The sequence below is a fragment of the Myxocyprinus asiaticus genome, chromosome 50 (genome assembly GCF_019703515.2).
Source record: "Myxocyprinus asiaticus isolate MX2 ecotype Aquarium Trade chromosome 50, UBuf_Myxa_2, whole genome shotgun sequence".
Taxonomy (NCBI): Eukaryota; Metazoa; Chordata; class Actinopteri; order Cypriniformes; family Catostomidae; genus Myxocyprinus; species Myxocyprinus asiaticus.
This window is the reverse complement of record NC_059393.1, coordinates 20,557,712-20,584,004: the sequence shown is the minus strand read 5'-3', so window position 1 is coordinate 20,584,004 and position 26,293 is coordinate 20,557,712. Positions and strand designations below refer to the sequence as shown.

General features: G+C 39.2%; 1 protein-coding gene across 1 annotated transcript in view; it reads right to left on the bottom strand.

Moving 5' to 3' along the window:
- Positions 1–21,873, bottom strand: part of LOC127438789 (transmembrane protein 163-like) — a 34,291-nt gene extending 12,418 nt beyond the window's left edge. Inside the window, exons 1-5 of the mRNA XM_051694640.1 lie at positions 21,433–21,873; positions 20,147–20,266; positions 4,344–4,387; positions 4,143–4,234; positions 1,920–2,016 (exon numbers count right to left, since the gene is read on the bottom strand). Coding sequence (XP_051550600.1) covers positions 1,920–2,016; positions 4,143–4,234; positions 4,344–4,387; positions 20,147–20,266; positions 21,433–21,604 — 525 coding nt within the window. The 5' untranslated portion in view covers positions 21,605–21,873. The remainder of the gene's footprint in view (positions 1–1,919; positions 2,017–4,142; positions 4,235–4,343; positions 4,388–20,146; positions 20,267–21,432) is intronic.
- Positions 21,874–26,293: the final 4,420 nt, after the last annotated feature.

Here is a 26,293-nt window from a genome sequence, read left to right as displayed (position 1 = left end):
CAGAGATTTATATTGGGGGGGGGGGGGTTACTGGTTTAGGGAAAACTCTTTTCCCTCTCGACGTTGCCTGGCAACAGTGAAATCAGACCATTCTAATCTTATCCGTGGCTACACACCTTGTCTCTGTTGCATTCATTCAGCTTTACACTTGTGCCATGTAGCAGGAGCCATTAGTTCCAGCCGAGGGAGAACTCTACACGACTGACAACATGAAAAGATGTGTTGTGTTTGCATGTGGCATATTTCACCAGAGAGGTTCTCTTCAATGGAATTTACAGTCAATGAAAAGGCAGCACTGTGTACACCAACAGGGAAATAAGATGTGAGAGCATAAAAGCTTACCGCAAATGGAACATACAAAGACTGTGCAAAAAGTCAAATCAGTCAATTGACAATAGGTTACAGCAATCAATCAATCAATCAATCAATCAATCAAAAGCAAGTCAGTCAACAATTCAGTCAGTCATACTCATGTCTAAAAAAACACTCATATAGACTTTGGAAAATAAAGATTTGAACACTAATTAACAGCTGAAACAATCAACCAACCAGCCAATCACTCAGCCAGTCAGTCAATGAGTGTTTACGTGCACATCAATACTCTGATAACTACCAAAAATCTGCTTATTCTAAAAATCCAACAACACAAGAAACCCGCATTTACAGTACTTGAGATATCAAATCACAAACATGAGCACAACCCTTGCACATAAAGGATAAGCTAGTGAGAACACCAGTAAATGTGTTTGCATGCAAAGCGAAATCGGGGCAATTGTCAAAAATCTACGTGCCAATCGGTTTTTGCTTACACCGTTTATGACCTTATCTATGTACACGTGCTAGACGTCTCCCCAATTTGGAATGCCCAATTCCCAGTGCGCTCTAAGTCCTTGTGGTGGCGTAGTGACTTGCCTCAATCCAGGTGGCAGAGGAAGAATCTCAGTTGCCTCCGCATCTGAGACCGTCAATCCGCGCATTTTATCACGTGGCTTGTTGAGCACGTTACCGTGGAGACCTAGTGCGTGTGGAGGCTTCACGCTATTCTCCGCGGCAACCATGCACCACGCGCCCCACCGAGAGCGAACCACATTACAGCGACAACGAGGAGGTTACCCCATGTGACTCTACCCTCCCTAGCAACTGGGCCAATTTAGTTGCTTAGGAGACCTGGCTGGAGTCACTAGATGGGCTTTCTTGACCGTTGCACCACATCTCGCTGTTTTTTTTTTTTTTTAGCATCTCGTGTTGGAGCGCCCTGTTTTTTAGATGCAGTGTCAAGTTAAAATTAACTTCAACTGTCTCAAGACACCTGCATTCTAACTTTTTTTAGCGCATGGGCGTATTCGGTGTGAACAGCCCTTATGATGCCATAATACAACCATTTCAAGTTGCTTCTTAACTTCCTATGATGTAACAATAAAACTTCCAATGAGGCTATAATAGAACCATATCCCATGCATTGCACACTGTTGTATACTGCAAATTTGGGTGCAGCCAGACGTGTATTCCACAGCGACAACGAGGAGGTTACCCCATGTGACTCTACCCTCCCTAGCAACCGGGCCAATTTGGTTGCTTAGGAGACCTGGCTGGAGTCACTAGATGGGCTTCCTTGACCGTTGCACCACATCTCGCTGTTTTTTTTTTTAGAATCTCGTGTTGGAGCGCCCTGTTTTTTAGACGCAGTGTCAAGTTAAAATCAACTTCAACTGTCTCAAGACACATGCATTCTAACTTTTTTTAGCGCATGGGCATGTTCGGTGTGAACAGCCCTTATGATGCCATAATACAACCATTTCAAGTTGCTTCTTAACTTCCTATGATGTCACAATGAGGCCATAATAGAACCAACAATCAGTCAACAAATCAGACCGATGTACACTTGTGTGTTTGTGTATACATTATGTGTTTTTTCTTACCACTTCTGGTAGCAGCTTTGTGGCGAGATCGTGGATGGCTTTCACCAGGATCGTGATGGCCGACAGGATAAACACAACCCCGAGGATAACACAAGCTCTGGAAAACACAAACAGAGAGGTACATTGGCATGCAGTCTTAGAGACATGGGCTCTGGTCCCATGGTTACTAGGAAGTAATCGTGTTCACACAAACAAAGGTGAATGCGGTTCGGAGTTTGCATTTTCACTCTAAAATTAAATTTTTACCTCACTGATGGTTCGGTTTAGGGTAGGGGTTTGGGTGAGTTGGTAGAGTTAGAATAAAATATGTATTCCTGTTGACGGTATTACTCGCTTTTGGCGCCACTCTGTGGACATTTCACCCGGAAACTGGAGCACACGCGTGCCTAAACGTTCCACAACACTTCCACGTTTGGCCACTGGGGGCAGTCATTCAAATTTTGGTAAGTACAGACCAATTTCAGATGAAGAAATTTTGACCTATTGTCACCGAATTCACAGTATCAATAATCTGTTCATCCAAAGTTGACAGCAAGACAAAGCCCAAACAAATATAAAAAAAATTCCCTCTTGTGTTTTTCTAAGTACAGATCCAAATCTTTCGGTTGTTTTTTAAAACCTCATTGTTATTAGGATGGTCAAGACCTTTGTTTATAAATGAAGGCGAATAGGGCTGTGGTTGTCTAATTAAGTCTGGACAACAGGCAAGAGCATCTGCTGTACAATTACTCTCTGGTGGCACAGAAGGTGATTATCTTTGTTTTAACTCACAAACACGGCAGTCAGTTACTCAGAGGAGGGGTTGTTGGGGTAAATCTGGGGAAATTGAATGGCAGTTCTGGTCTGTTTCTCACAAACAGAGCTGGGATGGATCAAAACAGGGTTTGTAAGCTCAATCCATTGTGTTTTGGTTGGACATACACACACACACACACAGTCAGATAAAGTCTGGAGAGAACAAATTAAGATGAAATTAAGACACAGTTGATGTATGCATGGAATACATGTCTGGCTGCACCCAAATTTGCAGTATACAACAGTGTGCAATGCATGGGATATGGTATGAAATTCAGTTTTATTTAAAAAATGGTGGACATTCAAAAAAGCATCAAATTAAATAAACAACAGACCACTTATAATAATATCTGAGCACACATGAACTAAACTGTATTTATGAGTTTAATTTAAACTTACATGTTATTGAAAAGCTAAAAATACAGACGTTTTTTTACATTTATGTTTCTAGTTGGAAACCAATATTAAATTTAGATGACAATGTAGTTCACTGCAGGTTAAAGTTTTTTAATTGCATACTGTATCGTACACTGTGTTGTATACAAAAGATAAGATGCAGTTTACAATATACATTGTGTAGCATGCAGTATACAGGATTAGGATGCAATTTTTAACACAATTATTGTCTACATTCTTGTCTATTCATTTCATTGCATAGCCTATCTCTATTTTAAGACATTAAGAATCTATAGCACTTTGCAGTCTACTAGCTCAGCAATCCCAGACTGAAATGATCTCTCTTTATACATTTCAAACAATAGATATTTCATCTCACTAGAGCAGCCTGCTTTATGATGTAATCTGTCTCCACGGTGATCCGCATCCCAGCAGATTCCCCCAGAGGCTGCAACCCTCAGCTTTACGTGTATGACACAATTACAGATGGATTCATTACATGTGTGTGCTACTGTCTGGTCAGGCAGCACTAGCACACTTCTCTAATTCTCTCTCTCTGTTCACTTCGCACAAGGAGCTTTTCTGCCCTTTTGCCTTCTCAAGTCTACCTTTCAGACAATAGGGGCCATCTTCAAACATAAAACCCAGACTTGGGCCACATCTCAGGGGACCAGAGAACTTGTCTTCCTGGCTTCTATCCATCACTCCACGTGGTCTTTAAGCAAATTTAACCTGCTTTAACTGAGGATCGTATAGTAGAGCAAATTCAAGTTTCACCTTGAAACACCCACCAATGTTCACCTACAGCTGAGGAACAAGACAAAATTGTGAAATCATTAGCGGAAAGATCATCTCCTCGTTGCGCAGAAGCAACATCTAATAGGCTACCAAAACGACCCAGAAACCCCACAGAGCGCAAACTACAGTATGGCCCGTTCCACACAGGCACGTCTTGTTCCTTTTGAACAAAGTCTGTTTATTTGTATTTTTTCTTTAATTAAGTCATACTGCTGAAGAATCATGTGTACTTACATGTATTCTCTGTGTGCTGAATGGACAGCCGCGGCATTACTGTATCGCCAAAGTACAATCATGGAGGATAGAACGTCAAGGGTGGCGTCAAACTGCAAACAAATGAAAAAACAAACAATGGTAAAGCAAAACATCAAAACATTGAAGACTATTAAATAACGACAATTACATTTTTGGTAAAACCGGTGTTTGCATACTTACAGCAAACCCAAACGATGATGCACTATGCCGCATTATAGAAACAGCTAGAAAAGAAATAAGAAAAAGTCAGTTCTGTTCAAATAGACACTACAGTTATACCAACAATGGAAATGTGATGTATTAAGGAGAATTTTTATTATAATTCACTTTGCACAGCTACAGTATATAGTTAGACCTTTTCCACACCTGCATGCAAGTGCATTTTGTTAGAACTGACTTTAATGAGTGTATATCTCTACTTTACTGTATATACATACAGAAAACATATGCATCCCCTTTCTGTAAAACTGTGAGTTTGACTGAAGTCCAACAACTGAAGTCTGGTTTCAAATTTCCTCTCTTCACACTGTGATGTCAGCACTTGGTGTGGATCTGAGCTACCAAAACGGCAGTGAGGCTCAGGCTCGTGTCCAGTTATCGACTTCATATTGACCTCTAATGGACCTGAATCCTCTGTCCTGAATCTGAACAAGTGATCTGAGACATTCTATCTATCTCTACACAGTCAGCCAAATCTCACTGGAAAATGTAGATCTACATTTCAAGACTGTTTGTGCATCTATTGTCCATGTATAATTGATAAATCATAAAGAAAAGTACAGTACAAAGCCAAACCATATTGCACAGCACTGTATAATAGCATATAGTATAGTATAGTATAGCATAGAACAGCACAATGTAGTGTGTAGTATAATGGAGTATAATAGAGTATATGTGATTACAGCATAATATGGTAACTATAACATACCCTATAATATGATATGATATGTTACAAAACAGTATGGTATAGTGTAGTGTAATATAAAGTATGGTACCAAGTAGTGTAGTGTAGTATATTATAGTATAGCACGGTATGGTATAGTACAGTACAGTATATGTCAGGACGAAGACTTCCAGCTGGGATTTGGGATACTAACTGTATAGTATAGTATAGTATAGTATAGTATAGTATAGTATAGTATAGTATGATACAGTATAGCATAGTACAACAAGTGTTAGGATGAGGTTTCACAACTGGGATTTGGGATACTAACAGTGTAGTGTAGTATAGTTTATTATAGGATAGTATAGGATAGTATAGTACAATATAGTATGGCATAGTACAGTATTTGTTAGGGTGAGGTCTCACAACTGGGATTTGGGATACTAACAGTGTAGTGTAGTATGGCATAGTACAGTATGTGTTAGGGGGAGGTCTCACAAGTGGAATTTGGGATACTAACAGTGTAGTGTTGTGTAGTATAGTATAGTATATTTTAATTTAGGATAGTATAGTACGATACAGTACGGCATAGTAAAATATCTGTTAGGGTGAGGTCTCACAACTGGGATTTGGGGTACTAACAGTGTAGTGTAGTGTTGTGTAGTGTAGTGTAGTATAGTATAGTATTGTATAGTATAGTACGATATAGTATAACATAGTACAGTATGTGTTAGGGAGAGGTCTCACAACTGGAATTTGGGATACTTTTTTTTTTCCTTCTGTTTTCTACCCAATTTGGAATGCCCAATTCCCAATGCGCTCTAAGTCCTCGTGGTGGTGTAGTGACCTCAAATCTGGATGGCGGAGGATGAATCTCAGTTGCCTCCGTGTCTGAGACCATCAATCCGTGCATCTTATCACGTGGCTTGTTGAGTGCATTACCGCGGAGACGTAGCGCGTGTGGAGGCTCACGCTATTCTTCGTGGCATCCACGCACAACTCACCACACACCCCACCGAGAACCACATTATAGCAACCACGAGGAGGTTAACCCAACGTGACTCTACCCAACCTAGCAACCGGGCCAATTGATTGCTTTGGAAGCCTGACTGGATTCACTCAGCACGCCCTGGATTCGAACTTGCGACTCCAGGTGTGGTAGTCAGCATCTTTACTTGCTGAGTTACCCAGGCCCCCTTGGAATTTGGGATACTAACAGTGTAGTGTAGTGTCGTGTAGTGTCGTGTACTGTAGTGTAGTGTAGTATAGTAAAGCACGTATATTATAATATAGTATGGGATAGTATAGTATGATACAGTGTGGCATAGTACAGTATGATTTAGAGTAAGGTCTCACAACTGGGATTTGGGATGCTAACAGTGTACTGTAGTGTAGTATAGAATAGTATAGCATAGTATAGTATAGTATAGTATAGTATATCATAGTACGATACAGTATTGCATAGTACAGTATGTGTTAGGGTGAGGTATGACAAGTGGAATTTGGGATACTAACAGTGTAGTGTAGTGTCATGTCATGTTGTGTCATGTAGTGTCGTGTACTGTAGTGTAGTGTAGTATAGTAAAGCACATATATTATAATATAGCATGGGATAGTATAGTATGATACAGTATGGCACAGTACAGTATGATTTAGAGTAAGGTCTCACAACTGTGATTTGGGATGCTAACAGTGTATTGTAGTATAGTATAGTATAGTATACTATAGTATAGTATAGTATAGTATAGTATAGTATAGTATAGTATAGTATAGTATAGTATGGTATAGTATAGCATAGTACGATACAGTATTGCATAGTACAGTATGTTTTAGGTCTCACAACTGGGATTTGGGATGCTAACAGTGTACTGTAGTGTAGTATAGTATAGTACGATACAGTATGGTATAGTACAGTATGTTTTAGGGTAAGGTCTCAGCTGGGATTTGGGATGCTAACAGTGTACTGTAGTGTAGTATAGTATAGTATAGTATAGTACGATACAGTATGGCATAGTACAGTATGTTTTAGGTCTCACAACTGGGATTTGGGACGCTAACAGTGTACTGTAGTGTAGTGTAGTACAGTATAGTATAGTATAGTATAGCATAGCATAGTACGATACAGTATGGCATAGTACAGTATGTTTTAGGTCTCACAACTGGGATTTGGGACGCTAACAGTGTACTGTAGTGTAGTATAGTATAGTATAGCATAGCATAGTACGATACAGTATGGCATAGTACTGTATGTGTTATGGTGTGGTCTCCCAGCTATGATTTGGAATACTACCTATACTGTGTAGTATAGTAAAGCACAAGACAGAGAGCACATGGGGAAAACAACAGAATGTCAAAACACATAGAACATGTGTGTCAGGATGCTGCTAATAAAGAGTAAGAAGAATAACCAGACAGAGAAGGCAGGATCCTGACAGCTATATTATGCTATAATAACGGAAATACAAAATCTGCCTTTAGCTATTACTTACATACACACACAAAAACACAAATATAGAGAGCAAAGGCTCAAACATTCAAATGGCAAAGTCATTACTCAAAAACAAACAAACAAACACACACACACACCACACACACATACATACACACTCTTTTCCTCAGGAACAACATTAAAAATGAATTACAGAGCTGCCGTGGCAAGATTTTACATTTTTTTCAGTTTCTAAATATAAATTCTGTGCCTTTTAATAACATTCACTGTATTTTCAATGTCTTGCATCAGCCGATTTGGAGGCCAAACCAAATATACAGTACTTCCAACATCTAGACAATAAAACATCCACAGTCTGTTCTGCAAAACATCAATCCCCAGACCATCAAAATGGTTTTTTGGGGCTTAATGTGTATAATACAACTGAATTAATACCACTCTCTGGAGGTTAAGTTTGTTCATTTGTTCATGCTTTAATTATCGGGCCCTATTCTGTGATTTAGATTGAATGATACGCTTGCAGTCTACTTGATAGCTGTCGATATCTACTCACTAAATAAGACAGACAGCCAACAGCAGTCTGTCTCTCCCTGTCTTTGTATCTGTTCCTTTAATATCATGTGTAAATGGGGCCTAAGAAACTAAAAAAGTCCTGAAAACTCAAAATGTACCCTTACAGTAGAATCACACACAATGTCACAGAAACACTGTCTAAGCCTTAATCTTACACAAACTGCAGGGATTTAGTTTGTTACAGTGTGGTTGTACCACATACAGTGCTTCTTGGGCAATGGGAAATGTATTTATGGAGAGTTATGTTTCTGCAGAAAGCCAAATCTATTCCCTGCTCATTGGTAAGTCATATTTATGCTGATATTCATATGAAGTCTGCAGATTCTACTCGGAGTGCTGATACTGTGGCCCGACCCAGTGATGAGAATTATGAAGCTTTCAAAACCACAGAATTGCAATGAAGTATTGTGTGTATGAAGGATTACAAAAGTTCATTTTTCTCACACTCGGATGTTAAAAACCATAGGTAGATCCAGCATAATCACGTGGAAATTCGACATGTTGGTTCCGAATGTTCATGTACTTTGAATTCAGCTCTATTCTGTCGAATTACTGTCAAAAAGTGGCATACCCCATCAGACATTTTTGTATCAATTCATCCCTCTGGTAACAACTAAAAGCCTTCAAAAAGACACGGGACCTGGTCCCATGGAAATCAGGAAGTAATCATGTTTACATTAACAATGGTAAAAGCGTTACGGTGATATAATTTTTACTCAAAAATTACGTTTTTACTACACTAACGGTTAGGTTAAAGGTTGGGGGTAGAGTTAATGAAATATGCATTCCATTTGACTATTTAATCATCATTTACTATTATCATGTGCTATTATGTTACAAGAATTATGGGAAAGTATGTCTATTTGAATTATATCTGGCTTATTATTATGATAAAATAATATATCATATTGCATGGATGAATATGTAATATGTGCTATTCCATTTGCACGCCTAAAAATAAACAGTTCTGAACAAATATAACATTGTGTGTGTGCAACAGGTAAGTTTACCTGAGTAAAACAGATTATTATCTTTTGGTTGCATTAAAGGTGCGTACATGTGCTTTCTACCTTCTTGCTAGGTGTTTGTTCCGTGAAAATAGGGCAAATTCTTTAGAGTTGTTGAGTCTGAACTGCTGAAATCCAACACAACAGCTGCTCTGAAAAAAAAAAAAAACTTTCTTCTCCCTGTCTGTCTTTTTGCGCACACACACAAATAGACGTGCCTGCACACAAACCAAAACAGGGAATGTGATCTTGTTTCCCTGTCAGAGTTGCTGAATATATTTGCATGTCGTTATCACTTAGAGGACATCTTCTGATATTTCAGAGTTCTGCAGAGATATTAGAGACTTTTGACTGTCGAGGACTTGAGTTATGATGACTAAAGCTAACATTAAATTAATATTCCGGGTTCAATACAAGTTAAGCTCAATCGACAGCATTTGTGGCATAATGTTGATTACATTCATTTAGACTTATCCCTCCTTTTCTTTAAAAAAGAAGAAGCAAAAACAGAGGTTTCAGTGAGGCACTTACAATAAAAGTGAATGTGGTCAAATTTTGGAGGGTTTAAAGGCAGAAATGAGAAGCTTATACATTTATAATCCCACTTACATTAATTCTTCTGTTAAAACTCATGTGTTATTTGAGCTGTAAAGATGTTTAAATTGTCATTTTTACAGTTATTTTAGGGTTTTAGTATTTGTTGACATTACATCATCATGGCAACAAAGTTGTAAAATTGGCTATAACATTACACAGAAAAGGTTAGTAAGTGATTTTATCACACTAAAATCATGTTAACATGCATATTGTTTATGTCTTGTGGCTATACTTTTGAAAAAGTTGCCAAAATGTTCAAAACTTTGCCCTCATTCACTTCCACTGTAAGTGCCTCACCATAACCCAGATTTTTAATTTTTTTTAAGAAAAGGAGGGGCATATCAATATGAATTTTTATGGTACATTATACCACAAATACTGTCAATTGAGCTTAATTTGTATTGAACCTGGAATATTCATTTAAAACTAATTCTGAACCTAATACGAACAATAATGTTAATGCTAAAACTAACAGTAATACAATATGAACAATAAAGACTAATTAAGTTGGCTTGACGAAGTCAACATACTGTTATTCTACAAACTTGGTTTAGGGTTTTTTCAAAATCCCTAAACCGAGACCAAAATTTCTAAGACTAACTCCTCCTAGAGCTTCCAACCTACATTGACCAAACTTGGTACGACAAGTGGTGTAACAGTTCGAATTTCTCACAGTTCGGTTTGTATCACGGTTTTAGGGTCATGGTTTCGGTACAGTTCGGTATTTGCTTTGAGAAAAAAATATATATATTACTGCCAAATCCAAAGAATACTCTATTTGGTAAACACTTCAACAGGTTTGCCCTTAATAGATATCATGGTTGTACAACAGTAACCATAGTTTTACCATGTTATTTGTAGTAAAATCATAGTAACCACAAAATCAACATGGTTACTGTCATGGTTACAATATATAGTAAAACCATGGTTACTATATGGAAACTACAGTATTACTGTTGTAAAACCATGATTAATTGTATCAAAACCATGATTTCTGCTAAGAAAACCATGGTGACAGCAGTCATGGTTATTACATCCATGGTTACTACAATATTACTATAGTAAAACCATGGTTAATATTTGTCAGGGTCCTGAAAAAAAAAACTATTTTCTCCAATTACTAAATCATTAACATTTTAACTTAATATCTGCACTATTACGCCACATGCATCAACATAAAGTGCATTTCAAACTCAACTTAAAATATACAAAGGTTTGGAATAATGTACAGATTTTGCTGTTTTGGAAGGAAACTAGTAATTTAATTCAACAAAGTGGCATTCAACTGATGACAAAGTATAGTCAGGACATTACTGATGTAAAAAACAGCACCATCACTATTTGAAAAAAGTCATTTTTAATCAAATCTAGACAGGCCCCATTTCCAGCAGCCATCACTCCAACACCTTATCCTTGAGTAATCATGCTAAATTGATCATTTGGTTCTAGAAAATCACTTGCCATTAAAACAAACACAGCTGAAAGCTATTTGGTTTGTTAAATGAAGCTTATTATTGTCTTTGTGTTTGTTTTTGAGTTGCCACAGTATGAAATAGACTGGCATGTCTTAAGGTCAATATTAGGTCAAAAATGGCAAAAAAGAAACCGCTTTCTCTAGAAACTCATCAGTCAATCATTGTTTTGAGGAATGAAGGCTATACAATGCTTGAAATTGCCAGAAAAACTGAAGATTTCATACAAAGGTGTACACTACAGTCTTCAAAGACAAAGGACAACTGGCTCTAACAAGGACAGAAAGAGATGTGGAAGACCAGATGTACAGCTAAACAAGAGGTTAAGTACATCAGAGTCTCTAGTTTGAGAAATAGACGCCTCACATGTCCTCTGCTGACAGCTTCATTGAATTCTACCCGCTCAACACCAGTTTCATGTACAACAGTAAAGAGAAGACTCAGGGGTGCAGGCCTTATGGGAAGAATTGCAAAGAAAAAGCCACTTTTGAAACAGAAAAACAAAAAGAAAAGGTTAGAATGGGCAAAGAAACACAGACATTGGACAACAGATAATTGGAAAAGAGTGTTATGGATCTTAACCCCATTGAGCTTTTGTGGGATCAGCTAGACTGTAAGGTGCGTGAGAAGTGCCCGACAAGACAGCCACATCTATGGCAAGTGCTGCAGGAAGTGTGGGGTGAAATGTAACTTGAGTATCTGGACAAACTGACAGCTAGAATGTCAAGGATCTGCAAATCTGTCATTGCAAGAAGTTTGAACATTTTTTTCAAATTGTAATAGTAATTTTTCATGTTATTAATGTCCTGACTATACATTGTGATCAGTTGAATGCCACTTTGGTGAATAAAAGTACCAATTTCTTTCCATAAGAGCAAAATCTGTACATTATTCCAAACTTTTGGCCACCGGTGTATATTCGCAATTTAGAAGCTGTACATCACTATTGAAGGAATAACCTTGCTATTAAAATGGACATGAGAAGGGATGTTATGATAATGCGGCTCGAGTATTTTAATCATATGTGAAAATCCCACATGAACACCCCAAGCGCTTTAGTTATTGTTTCATGTCTGTCTGAATTAACTGAGCGCCTGCTTAAAAACGGAAGGGAGTGTGTGCAGTTTCGGCTCACCTGCGGCTCTGTGTGCGCTGCGTGATATATTTCCCTGGGTGATGTCTGCATAAATTATTAATTATCCATGTATTACTAAAATGGCATTTTAATGCCATTAATCAAAGCGCATTATTGATGCTTACACGCGCGATAGATAACAGCCACGTGAGGAAACAGGAAGTTTTAATCCCTCACAGGGAGCTTCTCTATCAGCGGCTCATTTTCTCCGCTTGCCGTTTTCAACTACACACAATGCATGCAGAACTGAGATATCATCAAATTGACCCATGTGAAACACAAGCAGAGCATGTCCATCTACAGAGCCATACAGGTGCATTAGCGGAGGTTGTCTATTTGACGCTTTCTTTTCTTTGCCAAACCTTTTGAACCAGATGCATCATTAAACTTGAGGTGAACCGCGGTGCCAATGCTTTCCGAACTGTGGGTGGCAAACCGAACGCTTCGTTTTTTTACCGAGAACCGTTATACCAACTGTTTTGGAATGCTATGCCATGACCATTGTAACTGATCAGATTTATGGTTTTCAAACAGTGGACAATCAAATCAATCAATGATGGTGACATATTTGAAAAACGATATTATGATATTATCTATCTATCTATCTATCTATCTATCTATAACTTTCAGGACAAGGGTTTGTCAAACCAACCTATTTAGCTTATACTTACTGTGCGAACAGGCTTCTTTCAGTTCGCCTAAAAAATACGACAATATGTTCAGCTAAAGTGTATTTGGTGATATTTCTCCTGTTCCCACACATCCATGAAATTCTTGACCAAGGAGAACTTGGCTAGTCAAAGAGCATTAATGACTGGTTAAAACTAATTGTGGGTGTGATTTGGACATTAAGTTCTTTATTTACAATCATGCGTGCCACATGAGGAGATTGTATTTAAACTCCTGGGGACAAAACGCTTCTCCAGCTTGACAGACCCTGTCCTCTGTGACTTTTATTCAATGGAACAGAGCGGCCAGGACATCCTTAAAAAATGCACCTTTTGTGTTCAACTGAAGTTTCATTTTGGTATGAAGTATGCCTTTAAGACAGAAAGAGCGAGAGAATGTGTTTGGAGACTGACGAAATAATAAAAGAGAAAGGAAGGAAGGAACAAAAGAAGGAAAAGAAGAAGGATGGGGTAATATATGCCAGACTGCGAAAACTGAATTCCCAGATGCCTCACGCCTTCCAGTGCAGCCAATTAACATGCTCTTAGGGACTGAGTGTCTGCTTCACACACACACACACACACATCAACACAAACTTACTTGGACTCTGAGAGCTCGCATACGTCCAATCCTAATAAGCACACCCAGATATTGTGATTCTCTGCTGAGGGAATCAAGATCTATTTCGTACAACAAAATGTGTGTAAATATCGGTTCTTGGAGTAATTTGTATCTGGGTAGTTGACATGAAATCCTTAAATTAGGAAGTTGACCTGCTCTGCATATATGATTTCATTTAAATTACATGACTGTGGCAACATATTGTCCATGTCCATGGCCATGTGCTCAAACACTTGTCGTCCATATTTTTTCTCTCCCATAGTGGCGGCTGAGTTAAACTGAAAAATTTCCCACCTTTTCTAATTGGAACATACCATTCAGTTGGTAACTTAAAATGAACTCTCACCTCTCCATTCTTAAATACAATGTAATAGAATAAATACATAAGAATAAAAGACACATGAGTTAAAAACAAAACCTATAAAATACAGTACAATAAATAGGGTGGATAAAAACAATTGCACAATAAAACCTCAATAAATATTGCAAAATGGCGATTAAAATGATAAACAAGTCCTTTAGACACATTAAAATCCTGTGATGGAGACCAACTCGCAGGCTCTCCATCACACACCCCACCCCTTAAAACTGACACTCTAATCCAGAGTTTCAGTACATAGTCGGCCACAACAGATCACAGTACCCAGAGATTCTGGGGCACTCTCAACAATGCTCAGGATCCTTGACCGTCCAACTAGAACTGTAACCGCCCCCTCCAGTGGTTGAGTCCTCCCTGGCATCCTAGTCGCTCTATTAGCTGACACTCCATGCCAGTGAACACCTCTGGGACCTGCCGCTGTGCTGACATCCAGCAGTGGGGGTTGAAATACTGTGTCCATCAAAACGGCCCTGGTGAAGTGATCAAAACAGGGGTCCGAGTCCTCAGCTCAGGTCTCGCCATTCCCCCTCCTTAGACAGCAAAATGGCGAGTAAAACAATAAATAAGTCCTTTATACACATTAAAATCCCATGATGGAGACCGACTCGCAGGCTCTCTATCACACTCCCAAACAGATGAGTTTTTTAAGGTTAATCAAATTGTAACTCAACAAAACCGACCTCCCTACCCTAAATCTTAAACCTAAACCTAACCGATAGTCTCATAATTAGCCGATGTGGGATAAAAGACGTAATTGCTGAAGCAACCATGTCATTTTACGGTGCTTCTATGACACTTTCGGCTCACGTGTCAACTCATGTGCTCTTCAGGACTTGTACCCCGGTCCTTTGTATCACAAGTGCAACGCTATATCAGTAGAGCTACCGTGCAATTTGATCACACTCAAATAAGCTTGAATAAACAACACCGACTCAACATATTCACAATCACTCACATTTGAAGCACACTGCACATGCAAACTATATATTTATTTCATTAAACCGCAACTTTTGCTGTTAAATAATCTCACTAGGACATCACCTGATTTTAATTTGTGCGCTGAATGTTTACAGAATGACATTCGTACGCCAGATGGCATCAGTTTTTGGTATCGGAGCATTTTTATGAGCACAAGTACAAGTACATGAGGGCGGTATCGGACCCAATTCCGATACCAGTATCGGTATCGGGACATCCCTAGAAAATGTAGTTGCTTATGTAATGCAAACTTTATAAAGGTATCACCTAACGAGTCACGCGCTATAGTAAAAGTTTTTTGATATCATAAGACAGCATTGTTATATAGAAAAGCTGATTATAACTAGGTGACAAACTTTGATGTTGAGACAAACTTTGATGTTGGATTGACAAAGTCTACGGGATTTGAGGGATTTTTGATCGCCCGGTTTGGAAAAACTATAAGTCCAATCAGTTATAAAAGACATAGTACACTAAGTCAGAACAGTCTGCAGGTCTGTGAAAAAGTATAGCACTAAAAGTGTACATGATTGTACATGATTTTCTTTACTTTTAAATCATTTTTGGAGGATGTCCCTGATTGATTGTCTCCAAAGGGAGATTTTTTCAGCTTATTTGGGGGGATAATTGTGTCCTCAAATTATAGCCAAGCACATTCACATACTCATTTACCAGGTACGTGAGCTCGCATTCCACCAAACCTAATAAACACAGCAGAAATTGTTTCCTTTTTAGTAGCGAAATGCATTTAAACCTGGAGAAATTATTGACTTCAGACTAGAGGAAAAGAGAATTAGTCTGTATATGTGTGTGGAGAGATGAAGAGAGACAGATGCAGTCTTGCAGTAGGCACAGAATGTAAATATCACACTGGTGAAGAGAGGTCACAGATAGAAGGGGAGAAAGAGGGGGGTTCACTCTGATATTAATGCATTCAGCACTAGCAGCCAGTAAAAGCCAGCATACCAACTCCCTTAGAGCCCACCGTCTAAAAATAAAAGATGGAAGACTGATAGAGAGAGATGGAGTGGTGCACTGCCCTCTCTGCACCTCCTCTGGTTTTTAAACAACAACTGAACGCAAAAGCTAAATAAAGTCACTGTCTCGCGGATTTCAGTTGGAGGAATATTAACTGATAGGATTGAAATCTATTTAATATACGCTTTCAAGTATTAGTGTTAACGTATTAGTATTAGTAAGTTTTAGTATTGGTGTTAGCATTAGTTCAGTTGTAGTATTAGTTTTTGTAGTATTATAATTGTGATAATTGTAAGTATTATAACATTAAATGTTAATATTAGTACAATTTTCAGTTTGTGGTATTAATTTTTGTTAGGAATGGGCAATTCCACTTATTTTCCTATCAAGTTCAATACAATCAATGCCAATATTGCCGATATCCACACAATACCGAAACTTCTATCATTATTGGTATCGTTTTTGCTAACGGAATTGGACGTCTCGTGTGTGTGATGTGAAATCTGTCATAAGCACAGTGCGCACGGACTGTTTTCACAGACTTTGGGCTTCATCGTCGCACGCGCCTGCCGTTGACTGCACTAAAAGAATATTGCAAAGCAGTCGTCATGTGTGTAGAACGAGTCCGTATAGGCTTGCGGTCAAACAAGTGTACTCTGAAAAGCTGATCAATCGACCAAATGTGAGACGGAATGGCACACGGAAAAACTTAAGTTAAGTTAAGCTCAATCGACAGAATTGGTGGGATAATGCTGATACCACAAAACATGATTTTGAATCATCCCTCCTTTTCTTAAATGTTTTTGTTTTTTGGAAGGGTTAAAAACAGAAATGTGAAGCTTACAATTTTATAAAAGTACTTACATTAATTTTCCTATTAAAATGTTGAGCTGTAAAGTTGTTTAAATCGCCATTTTTACGGTCGTTTTAGGGTTTACAGCGTTACGTCGCCATGGCCACAAAGTTGTCAAATTGGATTAACTTTACACAGAAAAGGTTTCAAATGAAATATAATGATTTTATCACACTGAAATCATGTTAACACGCTCATTATTAACGTCTTGTGGCTAGCTTGAACTTGTAAATGTTTTTGATTATGTAACGCAAATGCTTATCGCCTTAAAAGTCATGTGCTATATTATGACGTGTTTTGATGTCATAAAGTAGCCTTGTGTTAGGAACAACGTGAATTATTTTACTGCTGTTTAACTCGTGATTTGTGTGAAAGTGAATTAGTCATTGTTATAGCGCCTCTAGTGTTCATTTCACCAGGAAACTGACGCGATACATACAACGAGCCAAGTTAAATCATTTTGCAAAAATGTAGGTATAGTTATGTGATTCTATGAGACCAGGTTGGTTTGGAATGATATGAGACAATGAGTAAATTGTGACAGAATTTTCATTTTTGGGTGAACCATCCCTTTAAACACATACAACACACTCGTTCTTGCCAAATCGCACACACGCTTGGATGAGAAATCAACGCAGATCCGTCCCTGCAGGCTGACAGGAGTAACACTGAATGGCAGAGGCAGCCGTTAATAAAAAAAGAGACATCCCACTTACACTTCAGATGTGGCAACCTCACAAGCCATTCAGCGAAGATTGCAAGATTCAGATCGTCCAACGCAAAACAGATCTGATGATTTATCTGAACCAATTCAAGGCCAAATTCAGTTAAAACCATAATTCAACAATCAAACACTGATTTGATCTACTCAAAACCCATACTGAACCAGCTGAAATGCATGCAACCCAAATATGCTGCATTTTCCCCATTCTCATAAAAATGGTTCATCAAAGATTCATGAGTTGACTGTATTCATTAATTTTTTAATTGACTATCCCTTTAACAGATTACATTACCAAAACTCCAGTTAGCTTTATAAAATGTTATTAAGCATTAAGCTATTTGCAATCCATTAATTTTCTTCAGCACTAAAACATCACCAATATAGATAGAAGGACGTCAGTGTGTCAACACTTTGCAGTTGTCATTGCTCTGGAGTTGCTATGTGACAGAATCTTCAGCCTAGCAACGAAAGTCCCAGAGTCCCCGTCCAACGCTGGAAGTGTAAGGTGAGTCATATTATTCCTGAGGGACAGAGCTCCGAGTAAGAAACACCATTCCCTAAAAGTCACACATCAAATCCAGCTTCAGCACAGCTGCAGGACTTCTGTTCATTTAAAACCAGCTGGTCTGAGATTAAACCACATGGTCATCTTCAGTCGTACTTTGAGCTCATCATTGTCTTTAATACATGCGATCAATTTGAGTCACATATTCTACACTTTAGAAGCATTTTACAGACCCCATGGAATTAGAATAAAAAACATCATACTTTTTTTCAAAATGGCAAGAAATCTTCCTTTATATCGCAACAGACTACAGTTTTCCAGTCAAAATTGCCTCTGTGGATCCAACATGATTACATAGGAAATTGACATATTACTTCCGAAAGTGCCTTCCCCTATCAGACATGTTTGCATCAATTCACGTGTAAATACATTTCCCTTTAGCGCTACTGAAGACCCAGGTTCTGGCCCCATGGGAACCAGGAAGTAATGGCTTTCACAAAAAGAGTGGTTAGTGCTATTTGAATATTGCATTTTCACTCTAAAATAAAAAATTTACCCTGATGGTTAGGTTTAGGGTTGGGGTTTGGGTTAGGAGGTTGAGTTAATAAAACATGCATTCCTGTTCACTGTATTACATAATTTACAACAAAAAATACAACTCTCTTTTGGTGCCATCCTGTGGACATTTAACCCAGGAACTGGTGCTCACACGTGCCCATTCGCTCAACAACACCTCCAGCTAGAGGCAGTGATTTGATTTTTGGTAAGCACAGACTGATTACAGCAGCAAAACTTTCTGCCACAAGTTGCCGAATTCACAGTGAGATCAGTCTGGTGGATCTCCAATAATTGTAACAAAGTATAAGGTTTGTGATACATGTACAGTATTTCTTTGTTTCTCACTGTTCCCGACTTCCTGAATTTTTTTATTTGTGTTTCACTGCCCCCAGTGGCTAAAGCTGGAAGTATTGTTCTAATATCCAGGTGAAATGTCCACAAGGTGGCACCAAAAGCGAGTTGTATTTTTAGTTGTAAAAGTTGTAGCACAGTCAGCAGGAATACATATTTTATTAACGATACACCCATACCCAAACCGCAACTCTAAACCTAAACGTTAGAGGAGTAAAACGATAATTTTAGAGTGAACAATTGTAAGCTCTGAAACAAGCTTACTATTGTGTTTTGGGGGGGGGGTTTTCTCCCCTTTTTCTCCCAATTTGGAATGCCCAATTCCCAATGTGTTCTAAGTCCTCATGGTGGCATAGTGGCTCGTCTCAATCTGGGTGGCGGAGGACGAATCTCAGCTGCCTCTGCATCTGAGACCGTCAACCCACGCATCTTATCGCGTTGCTTGTTGAGCGCGTTATCGTGGAGATATCGCGCGTGTGAAGGCTTCACGCCTCGACACGTCATTGTTAATCAATGCAATTTCTTTGTGGTTTCCACTGGACAAGAACCCATGTCTTGGAGGTTGCTCGTGCAATGCACTATCAGAAGCGCAAGAGGGAAATGTGTTTACACTTGAATTGATGCAAAAAATTGTGTTATAACGCAACTTGATACAATATGATAGCAAAGAGACATACACAAAATTGCTCAAATTAAATACTTATTTCAAACCATATTTACTCAAAATTCACAAAAACTATAAATAGTAAACTATCAGTTAACAAGGCTGTCAGTCCACTTTGGAACTGACACATAGTGAAACTATTAATCAACCGGTCAATGAATCAGACTACCACAAGATCTGATTCTTCCTCTGTCTAGATTTATTGAGATCTCAAAAGCTGATTCTAGATCAGTTATTCTACTAAACACTAAATGACAATGGACCTTCGAATGTCAAATATTGTAGAAAGATATTGTTTTCTGAACACTACCTTAATAATGGACTGATTACATTGGATATATTTCACGTTGGATATTTTTCAGACTCATTTTCTCAATATCTCCATTAAACTACTTAAAACAGCTCCAGAAATAAATAAAGATGGTTTTAGCCATCAAAACAAAAAATCTACCACACAAAAATGCAAAAGAATGAAACTAAGCTGACTTCAACTTTCCAATTAATTACCAGGTTATCAAAGCTATCTTAAAAACAGGATGTGACATCATGTAAGTCTGTATCATCAAGGGTCCGTGCTGCATACTCACTGAATGCTGCGATGGCCAATATTATCGTCACCACTATAGAGACCCACGATACCCAAAGTGCCTTTTTTCTGTAACTCTGTGCCTCGTGAGGTTTCAAACGCATGCTGCTCTCTAGGAGACCTGTCGACGGAAATCACTCAGTTTGCACCATATTTCATAACATTCTTCAGATGATCTGTGTATTTTACAATTGCATTTACATTTATGCATTTAGCAGATGCTTTTTCCAAAGTGACTTACAGTGCACTTATTATTGGGACAGTCCCCCCTGGAGCAACTTAAAGTTAAGTGCCTTGCTCAAGGACACAATGGTGGTGGCTATAGGGATAGAACCGGCAACCTTCTGCTAACCAGTTCTCTGCTTACACCCAGTACGCCACAGTGATAGCCACTTTAAAGTGATAGTTCACCCAAAAAGGGGCACTATCCCTTTAAGAACCCGGTAGGCCTGCTTACCTTTGTATTCTTTCCTGGAAGTTTGTTTATGTTTTTCATCAACTATTTATTTATACAGTAAATGGTGTCAAAACTGTCGAGAAACACATTCTATATGTGTATCAGAGGAATTAAATGTGATTAGTGTAGCTCAACTGGTAGAGCATGGCGCTTGCAATGGCAAGATCATGTGTTTGATTCCCAGGGGACACAAACTGAAAAAAAGTCGCTTTGGATAAAATGCATAAATAAAAAATAATTTTAGGTCTTTGAAAGGTTCTCAGTTTGGGGCAAGTTGTCATATGTGTTTTATATGTTGTCATTTTATACAGTTCATCAATTTCTGCAAGCCAAAACAATGGTTTCATATTTTTACATGTTACCTTTTCCATTTTTGCTGAATAGGTTTGTGTTTCATAATTACTGTTTAAACTTGGCCGAAAAGACATATAGGCCTATAATGCATTTTAAATACAGATATGTTGTGGCAGATAGCTTTTCTAACTTTATTTCGTATTTAAAAATATATATATTCTCAAGTAAGAATCAATAAGCAGAAGGTTCCAGTGTGTCAACTTACCCCGTGTAGTGTAAGAACATGCCACAGGGGGTCAAGGTGTGTTAAATGGTCTAGGCAATAACGGTGGAAATATTTAATAGCATTTTTGTAGCCAAGACTTTGAGGTATGTATCTATACTGAAATTAACTTTATAAACCAACCCTAAGCATTGCAACTGACTGGATAAAAAGGTGTGACAACTTGCCCCGTTTCCCCTTGTAACGCATTTGGAACATACATAAAAACACATAAAGTCTATAATAATGACTTGAAATACAAAACTGCTCCTACCGTTATCCTCCGGTTCGCCTATCTTCATTTGCTGCTCCATGCCCAAAGTATCTTGGTTCGTATGCTGTCCGTTTGCTGGATCCGGGACAGAGCCGGGACCAGGATCAGGACCGGGATCTTCAGGAGGACCAGCAGCAGCTGCGGGGTCAGCAGCAGTAGAGGAGTCCGTCATGATGCTTCGGTCTCGGGTTCTAATGATCTCGTGTATCCGAGGAATGTCACACCTGCACGCGAGGAAAGGGGCGCGCGCGTGTGGAGAAGAGAAGACGCACTGCTGGAGCGACGCGTTCCGCGCATCTGCACACACACTCTAATTAAAAACACACACCTATGAAAGCTCCACATGCATGTTGGAAATGACCGATGTTGTCAAAAACAAGTAAAAGCAATAGATTGCAAGGAATTAGAGCAGGAAATATATGGAAAATCGCGAACTGAAGAGTGAAAGCAAACAGCGCAATGAGAACGAGCTCAGTCAGACTTCAAACGCAAAATATATCCGGGGGGAAAAAACCCCCAAAACAAATAGTTTTCGTCACGGTATGGTAACACTGAAGATTGCTATATCAAGAAAAAGACATGGGGGCATTTTTTTTTTTTAAATGTAATACAAGCACACCCTCCTGTGGCTTAGTGATTTGATAAAACAGCAACAAGAGCACTGCCCCCATTAAGGCTTTTCACACTGCGCTTAACCCCGGGTTATTTTCATTCTAAACCTCGCTTTTAACCCCAGGTAAAGCAAAGTTTCACACTTGTAATTCTGAAAGGGGTTAGCACCGCTTTACACTGCTCTGGAGCGGGGTTAACCCCGTATTGTGGTGACAAAGCTATACAGTGTTAGAATATTTTAGAAAGTTGTTTAGAAACAGACAACCAATCAAATAATGCCTCAGTACTTTACCTCTTTTTTTATTTTAATTTTTTCCCCTTTTCTCCCAAATTGGAATGCCCAATTCCCACTACTTAGTAGGTCCTCGTGGTGGCGCGGTTACTCACCTCAATCCGGGTGGTGGAGGACAAGTCTCAGTTGCCTCCGCTTCTGAGACCGTCAATCCGCGCATCTTATCATGTGACTCATTGTGCATGACACTGCAGAGACTCACAGCATGTGGAGGCTCATGCTACTCTCCACGATCCACGCGCAACTTACCACACGCCCCATTGAGAGCAGGAACCACTAATCGTGACCACAAGGAGGTTACCCCATGTGACTCTACCCTCCCTAGCAACCGGGCCAATTTGGTTGCTTAGGAGACCTGGCTGGAGTCACTCAGCACACCCTGGATTCGAACTCGCAACTCCAGGGGTGGTAGTCAGTGTCAATACTCGCTGAGCTACCCAGACTCCCTAGTACTTACCTCATTAAACATTCACACGTTTTGTACCGTCACTGAGGCCTTCACGCGCTGTTTACATTCTCCGTCTGAGGGAAACCGGTAAAGTGTCAAACAGTGGTGGCAAATGCGATAACTGCCATGATGAAGACCGTGGCATATTTCAGAAGATGAAAGACAAACAAAGCTGATTTGCTTGGCGACATTTCCACAGAAGAGCAGAGCAGCTCCATTGACAGGTTGCGTGTCCGACATGAGCTGCATTCGTCCGATCAGTGATATCGACACCGCAAATATGCAAATAAGAACTTTAACCCGGGGTTTACGAATGTACAGTGTGAAACATTGGAACATGAATAACCAGGACTAATTATTAATCCAGGGTAAAGTATAAACAGTGTGAAACATGAAACAGGTAACACAGGATTCTGTTTACCCGGGGTTTAGAATAACCCGGGGTTAAAGTTTTCAAGTGTGAAAAGCCCTATAGATTTCCTCGTGCACCCCCCAAAAATTACATCAGTAGCGGATCCTGATATAGGCAGCCGCCTAGGGCAGCAACGCTCTCTGGGGCAGCACAACAGGCTCACAAGCTCACAATGGGGATAAAGTGCCTCGAACTGTGCCGCCCCGCCCCTGGCTCACGATGGGAGAAAGGTGCCCCAAATCGATATTCACTATATGGCCAAAAGTTTGTGGACACCCCCTTCTAATTAATGAATTTGGTTACTCCATTAAATCCAGTAAAGAATAATCTTAATGTTTCTTTATGTAATGGCTTGGGCTTTGTGTGCTTCCAAATTTGTGGCAAATGTTTGGGGATAGCCCTTTTCTGTTCCAGCATGACAATGCCCCTGTGAACAAAGTGAGGTCCATAAAGAAATGGTTTACTGTGTTTGGCGAGGAAGAATCTGACTGGCCTGCCCAAAGCCCAGACCTGAACCCCACTGATCACTTTTGGGGTGAACTGGAACAGCAACTGTAAGTCAGGTCCCATCGACCAACATCAGTTCCTGACCTCACCGATAGCCTTGTGTCTGAATGAGAGCAAATCCCTGCAGCCATGTTACTACATACAGTATAGTGGAAAGCCTTCACAAAAGAGTGGAAGCTGTTATTACAGCAAAGGGGGAAATTGATGCCTAAGGTTTTGAAATCAAATGTTCATCAAGCACATATGGTGTCCACAAACTTTTGGCCATATAGTGTGTGTATATATATATATATATATATATATATATATATATATATATATATATATATATATATATATATATATATACAGTATATATAGTTACTTCATTTCTACATTCATTGTCTAGTTATTTTTATTTAAAGAGACAGTTTACTCAAAAATTAAAATTCTATCATCATTTACTCACCCTCATGCCATTCCAGAAACATGACTTTCTTTCTTTTGCAGAATGCAAATTAAGATTTTTAGAAGAATATTTCAGCTCTGAAGGTCCATAAAATGCAAGTGAATTTTGGCCAGAACTTTGAAACTCCAAAAAGCACATAAAGGCAGCATAAAAGTAATCCATAAGCCTCCAGTGGTTGAATCCATGTCTTCAGAAGTGACATGATAGATTTGGGTGAGAAACAGATCAATATTTAAGTCCCTTTTTACTCTAAATCTCCACTTACACATTCAGACATGAAAGTGAAACTAAACAGGCATCAGATGTGACTTTCAGATGTGAAAGTGGAGATTTAGAGTATAAAAAGGACTTAAATATTGATCTGTTTCTCATGTTGTTGTTGTTGTTGATATTAATGGGGGCTCCACATCGGATCTCGCCTAGGGCATCAAGTAAGCCAGAACCACCACTGGATTACATCTTAGTACTGCCCCGGTCACATATCTGCTATTTCAGAATGGCTGTAAACGTGGCTCATCCCATCAGAATTTAGAGCCGGAACCATTTGTTTTATAATAAACATTGGTTGTCGTTTTTTTAATACTGTCTAAATCTGAATGGTTGCACGTTATATGTTTGTAACTAAACATTAGGTACGTTCCAAACCACACACTTTTGCATTATTCTACGCCATTTTGTAGTGTAAGTTGTGCAAGTAGCAGACACTGAAAATGTAACAAAAGTTCACTATGAGTACCCGGATGATGAGTGAGGAATGTTGGACACTTTGTGCACTTGCCGTACGAAGCGGAAGGGGTGGAGTTACCTGGCTGCGTTGCTGGTCTGACGAAACAATTGTAAATAATTGAGAATGTAGCAACTAGCAAAACTTCAGTGAAGACAGCAGCTTACAAATGTAAGTTGAAAGCTTTACCATCAACCCACGCTCTGTGAATATGTACATTGTTTGAGATTGAAGTATTGAACTGAAGATGGCTAACGTGCTAAAGCTAGCGGCATCACATTGCATGCGTTTGAAACGTCACTTCCATCAACTGACAGCAAACATACACCACAGCGAATGCCTCCGTGTAATAAAACATTTTAAGTGTTCCATTTGTGATCATACAACACTTTAAAATTCATACACTGCATGGCTGAGTGCATAATGTATATTGTAAAGGCATAGTGTATAGTGCGTCATTTTGGACACAGCTATAGTGTATATTGTAAGGGCATAGTGTATAGTGCGTCATTTGGGTCACAGCTATAGTGCATATTGTAAGGGCATAGTGTATAGTGCGTCATTTGGGACACAGCTATAGTGCATATTGTAAGGGCACAGTGTATAGTGCGTCATTTGGGACACAGCTATAGTGCATATTGTAAGGGCACAGTGTATAGTGCGTCATTTGGGACACAGCTATAGTGCATATTGTAAGGGCACAGTGTATAGTGCGTCATTTGGGTCACAGCTATAGTGCATATTGTAAGGGCACAGTGTATAGTGCGTCATTTGGGTCACAGCTATAGTGCATATTGTAAGGGCATAGTGTATAGTGCGTCATTTGGGTCACAGCTATAGTGCATATTGTTAGGGCATAGTGTATAGTGCGTCATTGGGACACAGCTATAGTGCATATTGTTAGGGCATAGTGTATAGTGCGTCATTGGGACACAGCTATAGTGCATATTGTTAGGACATAGTGTATAGTGCGTCACTGGGACACAGCTATAGTGCATATTGTAAGGGCATAGTGTGTAGTGCGTCATTTGGCACACATCTAGAATTTAGTCAAACGGTAATCACAACAACTGGACTGAAGAACAGCGCCATCGCGTGTATGTAAACTACAATTGCTTTACATTGTTTCTTTTCTTTTGTGAGTTGTATATTTGTCGATCTTTGTTCGAGTGTAGCTCTAACTATTTCTGCTGTTGCAACAGTGCAGAAAGTTTATTAAAGTTGAATTTACGCTTCCCTACTTTGCTCCACTCTATTGCAGAACTTCTAGGTCTAGCTATTTTCTTTGCGTAGCACTCGATGCAGCAGATCTACAGCGTTCAGTGCTGCCATACCGCCTCCATCCAGAAGATGTCGCCGCAGGGCACTGTGAATGTGCGTTCGTTCGTGTGTGCGCGCGTGCGCGTGTGTGTCTCAGT